The 8,642-nt window shown below is 48.0% G+C and overlaps 1 protein-coding gene across 1 annotated transcript; it reads left to right on the top strand.

Annotated features, from left to right (window-relative positions):
* The first annotated feature begins 1,139 nt into the window (after positions 1 to 1,139).
* LOC139154240 (vomeronasal type-2 receptor 26-like) lies at positions 1,140 to 8,632 on the top strand. Its single transcript, XM_070728668.1, has 3 exons — positions 1,140 to 1,145; positions 1,450 to 1,576; positions 7,722 to 8,632. Exons 1-3 carry the CDS (start codon positions 1,140 to 1,142, stop codon positions 8,630 to 8,632), a joined length of 1,044 nt encoding a protein of 347 aa, XP_070584769.1.
* Positions 8,633 to 8,642: the final 10 nt, after the last annotated feature.

Here is an 8,642-nt window from a genome sequence, read left to right as displayed (position 1 = left end):
TGTATTCTGGCCCAATGCCATGTAGGGCTTTAAAGGTCATTAACAACACTTTGAATTGTGACCAGAAACCGATCAGCAGCCAGTGCAGGCTGCGGAGTGTTGCAGAAACGTGGGTGAATCTAGGAAGCCCCACGATGGCTCTCGCGGCCGCATTCTGCACGATCTGAAGTTTCCGAACACTTTTCAAAGGTAGCCCCATGTAGAGAGTGTTGCAGTAATCGAACCTCGAGGTGATGAGGGCATGAGTGACTGTGAGCAATGACTCCCTGTCCAAATAGGGCCGCAACTGGTGCACCAGGCGAACCTGGGCAAATGCCCTCCTCGCCACAGCCAAAAGATGATGTTCCATAGTTCAGTGTGCAAATACATTGTAGTATCTCATCACCTTCTGAATAAATTCAGAAAAAGAGAATTCTTCTTCTTACATCTTTCTCACTAAAACTGGTCAACATTCTTAAGGACCACACTATATAGACTAGAAAATGTAACTGCATAGTCACTTTCAGTATTTTGCATGGATATGAGGATGATTTAATAAACATTCCAAATACTGTTCATTCTTCACAATTGCATCTGGAATAAATAGTTAGTAAAACACTGTAATCCTAAGGAAAGGCACCACAACAGATTTGATTTAATCACTGGTTTACAGAGGAAATAAAGCATGCTGATACAATAATAAAGCAAGTCAGGTGGTTGTTAAGCAAATATAAAACATCCAACAGTCATGTTTAAAATCAGACATCTCTAAGAAACTTCAGAAACGAGTGAAAAAAATGCAAAGAATTTGGCTGCGTGCTCACAGAATCTTGCAACTGGTTGCAGGTGGAACAAAAATGAAATCATGTAACTGTGGAGAGGAACAGATGTAATAACTTTGAGGACAGTCATAAGTAGTTTTTGAAAAGTACATCATAGACTAAAATTGTCATTAAAGGACTGGTTCTAGGTTAAAGAATTCATGTATTCCTGAGGATGATCTACTGTTTCTACTATAACATCAACACCCCCATTCAGAGATGGAAGTCATCTTTTGATTGAAATAGCTCTTATGGTGTGGCATACAATTACAAGGCTTATTGAAACTGGAATAGTTTTGAAATTAAGAAAGATTTAGGCTAGGTTGGTATAAAAGTATCATGGAGGTAAAATATTTCCATTCTATTGTCAAGGAACTGAGCTTGCTATTAAGAAGAATGTGGCTATTGCTTCAATAAGTGATCAATTTATGGTTTAAATTGAACCTCACCCCGTAAGTGCTTTCCATGATACCTAAACATTATGTTGAAAGTGCTAATATGATCAATATTATAGCCATCTGAAAATGTATCCTTCTGAGGAACTCTTCAGATAATGCATACACAATATCTGTCTGTGTTTCAGTAAAATCAGTGCCCTTGAGCATGCCAAAACTACAAAACTGACATTTAAAAAATTCTCTTTATTCAGAAAAGACCACTTTCCCTTTGTAATGACTATTGTCCTCCTGGTTCTAGTAGGGCAAAAATAGAAGGAAAGCCATTTTGCTGCTATGTGTGCTCTCCATGTCCAGAAGGAAAGATTACAAGTCAAAAAGGTAAGATTTCATCAGTTCAGAAATATTAACCATTCCATTAAAAGGAATAAATTCAGTATTTATGTACTGCTCTATACATTATGTGCTGTCGGAGATAATTTAAGGAGGCATGGATGAGTGAAATGAAGGAAAATATTTTATCTCCTCCTTAATTACCTTCCCAGGAACAATGAACTTTATCATCTCAGCCTTAAGACACCTAGCCAATTAGTGTTAATAAAATTACCAAGAGAAAGGCATAGTACAAACTAAAGCAAATTAAACAGTGGGTCTAGAAAGATGTTAAATTAATGAAATCCTGTCTACTTGTTGTCTAAGCTACACTGTTAAATGAACTCTTTAGCATTTAGCACTTATTGTATACCATATACCATTTCAAAGTGCTTTACAGCCCTTTGCAGCAGAGGCAGAATAACAACATGGACACAGAGCTGGATTTAAAACTGGGTCATTTTATTAATTAAATTAAAATTAATTTAATTCAACCTAACGTGGACCCACAGAGGTCAACTGAAATACTTCCGGGGCGGAAATGATGTAATAAAAACTTCCGGGGCAACTTAGGGCATAGCTCCATGCTGGTCCAGGTGAAGGGGCCACGCCCTCACCTGGATCCCAGCCATGGCATACATGTGGGAGGTCTCGCCGTCCAATCCCTGAAAGACAGGTTCTCCCCAATTGCTCAGGGTGATTTAAAAGGCACCATGAGCCCTTGGAGAGAGTCTGACAATCATCCCCAAAGATGCCCAACAGAGAACACGCAGTTGCTAAACACCTCCCAATTTCCGCTCCTAACCTGCCATGGAGGGGGGTCAGATCTCTATCTTAGCCCCCCGACTCCCCCCTCTATCTGCGCCAGCTCACACAGGGACCTCTGCATGTCCTGTAAAAAGATGGTGATCCCCTGTTCTGACAGGTGAACGCCGTCAGCACAGCAAAGCCACGGCTGATCAACAGTGATATTGGGATGGGAAACCACTACCCCACCCAACTCTCTAACCAACTTGCCAATGGCCTTATTAACCTTTCTCCTGACCTTGTGAATGGCCCTAAGGGAAATGGCGTCCCTCCAAACAATCCTTGGAAGGATTTCGGACCAGACCACTTGCGTGGCTGGTCAAGATATGCAAAGAGCACGCAGGTCTTCGCGGGCCAGACAAATCAATGCCAGGCCACCCAGTACACACAGGTCATTGCCCCCAAGGTGCAAGACCAGCCAACTGGGTGTAACCATGTTGTGGCGCCCTCCCAGGAGCAGAGGGAGGAGCTCCTCCCACCTCAAGCCTCTTCTTCCAAGCCAAGCGATGTTGACCCAACGGCCCAAAGACAGCTGGGTCCCCACAGCAGATCTTGCTGCAGAGCGGCCAGTCCAAAAGACCATACTGTGGCCACACAGCAATGCCATTGGTTTCACCCCATGGGGGCTATCTGGAAGAGGACAGAGAAAGGTTACCGAGCATGAAATCCTGCACTACAACATCAGCAGGACGCACGTAAGTTAAATAGGCTGCCCACCTCCAGCAACCAATCTCCCGAATCCTGTGACCCGAGAACCCAGAAACTGCTGCACTAGTGGCAGCCCCAATATGGAATGAGTGCATTCCGTACTAGGCAGGGTCAAGGCCAATCGCAACTAGCGCCCTGGTCATAATTGCCCAAAATTGATAGCGGGTGAGTGGGGAACCATCCTGATGACTAAAAAGGTACCCCCATCCCATTCCTCTCAGACTACAAAAGGAGGAAAGGGCCGCCACCGGACAGACAGACTGATCGGCGGTGGCCGTCAACACTATCCTAACCCTCTTCCCTAACTGGTCAGTTTTAGATTGTCTCACTAATAGGGATACTCTGGTACCTTCAAATTGAAGGTCCGAGAACTGGAAGGCTCGAAGCGACCTGTTTCCGCGAGAGGAGGCCAAAGCCTTGCTAACACAAAGGGCCCCAAAAAACATCACACTGGCCACCACCTGAAAAAGGCGGGCCTCATACAGAGAGGTGCACAGGCTGTTCCATACACCATTAATGAGGGACAGCTGCTGTATGGTTAGTGCCTGTCTACTGGGGGCGCAGGTCACTCCCTAACCCACCCCTCTAGCATTTTCTGAATGCGGAAATCACCAGAGGAGTCAGAAAATCCACTGGCCTTGGAGAGAAAGGCCAGGCCTGCCAGTCTAGCCCTAATAGTTTTTACCGATAGACCGCATTGCTTAAGCATGACGCAGAACTCTATTAGGTGATCAACCGGGATGGGCCAGGTGTGTGGATAACCCCTGGAGTGTCTAAATTCCCAAAACTCCTTACCTGAGTTTCGATAAGACCTCAAGGTGTCAGGCGCTACTGAGAGGGCCATGGCCCTGCCTGCTTTGATCTTCCACTGCTCGTGAGCCCACCCAGGCTCCACAGATGGCAAGGGAAGGCTTCTGGTGATGCATGAGCCCATGGAGCCAGCATCCGGAACCTGGACAACTGACCACGGGACAAGGCGTCAGCGATCTGCACAAAATGGCAGACAAGCTACATGGCCCTGTCATTCTTAGAAGAAAGGGCATTCACAACATGGACCACAGCCAGGTTGTCACGCCAAAAGTGCACAGTCTTGTCCCTAAATTGCTCCTCCCAAAGCTCTAACACAACCACCAGTGGGAAGAGCTCCAAAAATGTCAGATACTTGACAACTGGAGAGGCCCTCCATTCTGGAGGCCACAGAGAATAGCACCATTGGTCGCCCAAAATTACCCTGAACCCGCAGGTCCCCACGGCATCTGAACACAATTGCAACTCAGGTTCCAACAGAAGCTCGTGCCTCCAAAAGGATAGACCGTTAAAGTGGGCTAAAAAGGCTTGCCATACGTGCAGGTCATTCCTGACCCCGGCACGTAAGCACGTTCAATGATGGGGCAATCAAAGCCCCTTCATCACCATATACAAATGAAGGGAAAAAGCCCTGCCAGGGGCCATCACCCGGCAGGCAAAATTAAGTAGCCCGGCTAACTCCTGAAGCTGGCAAAGGGTCACCTTACGGCTAGCTAAGACTTGGTTCAATCTACCTTGAATCTTGAGTAGCTTTTCTGAGGGCAATCTACAAGATTGCTTGGCAGAGTCCAATTCAATACCCAAAAAGGTAATCCCGGTGGCATGACCTTTGGTCTTTTCGGGGGCCAAAGGAGCCCCCAGATGAGCACAAAGAGTCTCAAAGGCTGACATCAGAGCCAAGCATTGCTCCAAATGCGCAGGCCCGGCCAGCAGGAAATCATCAAGGTAGTGAATTACCGAACCCGAACCAGATCGCCTCCTGAGAGCCCACTCCAAGAAGGTGCTAAAGCTCTCAAACAGGAAGCATGATATGGAGCAGCCCATAGGCAGTGTTCTATCCATATAAAAGCCACCTTCAAAGTGGAAACCCAGGAGCTCGAAATCATCCGGGTGTATGGGAAGGAGCCGGAATGCAGACTTAATGTTGCATTTACCCATTAGAGCTCCGACGCCATACGTCCTAGCCATGGCCACCGCCGCGTCAAAGGACGCATAGCGAACTGAACAAAGCTCATCAGGAATGAAATCATTCACTGATTCTCCCTTTGGGAAGGACAAGTGGTGAATCAACCGAAATTCACCACTGGCCTTCTTGGGAACCACCTCCAGAGGAGACACCCAAAGAGCGGGTGAAGGCGGGCACGGGAAGGGGCCCAGTACCCTGCCCTCGGCCACCTCCTTCTGAATTTTATCCCTAACAATATCTTCATGACCCACAACCGACTTAAGGTTGCTGGACATGAAGGCCCTCCTAGGCCCAAAATATGGTATCCTGAAACCTTCCGTAAAACCCTGCAGGAGCGCTGCTGCGTTCCTGCGTGGGTGATAATCCCTAAGCATATCCTCCAATACCCTAAGCTTAATTGGGCTGGGGCCCTTTTTTTGTAGAGGGCGGCTGCCGCTTAGGCGGTCCCGCCCCATCCCTCCTGTCCTTGGGGCCCTTGGGCCTAGTGCAAGTGCTTGTAGCGTGGGAGCCCCCACAGTTCCCACATGCGTGTTGAAATCTGCAGGAGGGACGAAAACATGACCCCCTAGCCGCAAATTCCTGACACGGGGGAGCAGCCTTCACCCCTGCTCTCCCATTTGCCTGAGCTGCTGGTGTCGCCGCCGGCTTGTCCTCCATGAAATGACTGCTATCAGTGCGGTCATCACCACTGACCCGGGCAAGCTGCGTAGCATTGAACCATAAACCAGGGACCACCATATCCCAAGGCAGCATGCGTTCAAAAGTCACACGCATTCTAAAAGATACATCGTACTGCAACCATGCAGTACCCACATACTCAAAGTGAGCACGAGCGACGAGGTCAATGTATTTGATCATAGAGGCAGCCCGTGCGGGCTCCCTCTCAATGACCACTGACATATAGGTTAAAAAGGCACACAGCCATGAGCTGAAGCACCTATTAACCTTGACCTTCTTGGGCCTATCGGTCTTTGTCTCCTCTTCCTTCTCTTTTTTAGGGACTTCCCTATTAAGGAGGGAGAACAAATCAACATATTCTCCCTTCCAAATCCGCTCCCTAATGGAGGGATGCAAATGAAAACCCAAAGGGATGGAAGGCAACCCCCATGGGATGGCCACAGCCTGTACAGAAGCCAAAGGATCCAGCACCATGGCTGCCACCCCAGTCTCTACGCCCGCCCCAACCATGGGGCACATGTCACTGTAGGGGCCTGGGCTGCCGCCACAGCGGCAGGTGTAGCCCACACCTGATTACAGGTAAGGGCGGGACTAAGTGTGGTGTATGAAATGACCCGACTCCCTGAAGCCGGTGGTATGAAAGCCTGCCCAGATAAGGGGAGGGGCAGTGTGTATTGTGGATGCATAACCGCCTCACCTGACACCATAGCACTAGGTTTCATCCAAGGAGATCCCGCGGTGACCGATCCTGATGCCATTGATGCCTGTCCGGTCTGGGCCACTGCATCACTCAGGGGCCGTCCAAGAGCCACGGGAGCAGATGGGATGGGGCCCCCGGCCCATATACCGACCACCACTGTGCGTCCAGTTCATCCAGGCATTCTATCACCCTAGAGCAGGAATGAGCAGGCAAGTTAGAATCACCTGCAGGAAAATCCCAGGGCCTACCCCCCCTTCTGACCCTATTCTGGGCCTCCTCATTGGTCAGCCTGGCCCTAACCAAGGGCCTCAAAGCCCTCCGAGGCCTAGCTGCCATCTCAGGGGCAGGAGGCAAGGCCTTCTGCCTCTTAGGAGCCATGGCCTTGATACCCTATCAAGCAGTAAAAGAAATCCCCCAGTAAAACACCCCCCTTGATGAAGGGGTGGACAGAGGCCACAGAGCCGTAAAGACCTGAAGACCTGCAGGCCTATACCCCCCCCCCGAGCCTGAGAAAGCCGAAAGAGGCAAGTGCCCACCAAAGATTCCCCCCAAATAGCAGGGGGGAACCAAGTCCCCTCTTGCCCCCCGGGAGGAAGCCAAAGGCACTTCGACCTAGCAAGTCCTGTAGGCCTGTTCCTCACCGCCCCCCACAAAATGGCCATCCCACGAGGCCACCCAAAATGGCCTCCGATCTTCAGCGAACACCAGCCGGGTGTTTGCCTGCTCGTTGTCCGGGGAGAAAAGGAAGCCCCGAGCCTGTGCAGCCCTTTATATAGGGCTGGCAGGCTCCACCCCAGCAACGTCATCGGCAAGAGCCAATGACAAGGCATGGCTGGGATCTCGCATCATCTCGCGAGATCCTGGCCATTCAAAATGGCGGCTGGGCCGAGGGCCGCGTTTCCCTGGCCCTGCCGCAAATCCTGGCCAGCGGTAAGTCACCGGCAGGGCATTCTAAGCGGTTTACAGAATCAGCATATTGTTCCCATTAGTCTGGGTCCTCATTTTACCAATCTCTAAAGGATGTAAAGGTGAGTCAGTCTTGAGCCAGTGGGAATCGAACAGCTGGAAGCTGCTAGAATTAGCTGCCATACAGCATTCTGACCACTGTGCCACCATGGGCACCTTTAGGGTATCTTCGAGATTAATTTCTTCTACTAACTTTCATCTTCCAGAATCTTCTTTTCTGTTATTTTGAAAATGATAACATAATACCTTCTGCATTGTAATAATAATGTGTTCATTCATCTGTTCATCATTCATTTCTACAGATATGGATGATTGTTCATCATGCCCAGAAGGACAATATCCAAACAGCAACCATGACTCATGTCTTTCAAAACAGAAAGTTTTCTTGTCTTATGAAGAACCCTTAGGCATCAGTTTGGCCAATACTGCAATTGTCTTTGCTTGCATTTCCACTGTGGTGCTTGGGATCTTCATCAAATACCAGGACACTCCCATAGTTAAGGCCAACAATCGGAACATCACCTACCTTCTTCTTGTCTCCCTTGTACTATCGTTCCTATGCAGTTTATTATTCATTGGAAAACCTGAAAAATTCACTTGCCTTTTGCGACAAACTGCTTTTGGGATTGTCTTCTCAGTAGCCATTTCTTGTATATTGGCAAAAACCATCATTGTGATTTTAGTTTTCATGGCTTCAGTACCAGGATCCAAGATGAGGCAATGGCTTGGGAAACCATTAGATAATTACATTGTTATTTCTTGTTCCCTCATTCAAGTCATTGTGTGCACTGTGTGGCTTATAACCTCACCCCCATACCCTGAAGCTGATATGAACTTAGTGGTAGATGAAATCATTTTGGGATGTAATGAAGGCTCTACTGTCATGTTTTACTGTGTCTTGCTGTACCTTCTTTTCCTTGCCATTGTTGGTTTCAATGTGGCTTTTCAAGCACGGCATTTACCAGACACTTTTAATGAGACCAAGTTTATCTTCTTCAGCCTATTGTGTTTCTGTAGTGTCTGGTTGTCCTTTATTCCAACATATTTGAGTACTAAGGGGAAATACATAGTAGCTGTGGAGATCTTTTCTATCCTGTCTTCCAGCGCAGGATTACTGGGTTGCATATTTTCCCCAAAATGCTTTGTCATTCTATTAAGGCCTGATTTGAATACTAAAAAACAGTTAATGAGAGGCAAGAAAGAAGGGATATAATTCCATGATT

The sequence above is a fragment of the Erythrolamprus reginae genome, chromosome Z (assembly GCF_031021105.1).
Source record: "Erythrolamprus reginae isolate rEryReg1 chromosome Z, rEryReg1.hap1, whole genome shotgun sequence".
Lineage (NCBI taxonomy): Eukaryota > Metazoa > Chordata > Lepidosauria > Squamata > Dipsadidae > Erythrolamprus > Erythrolamprus reginae.
This window is presented reverse-complemented; position numbering and strand designations above follow the sequence as displayed.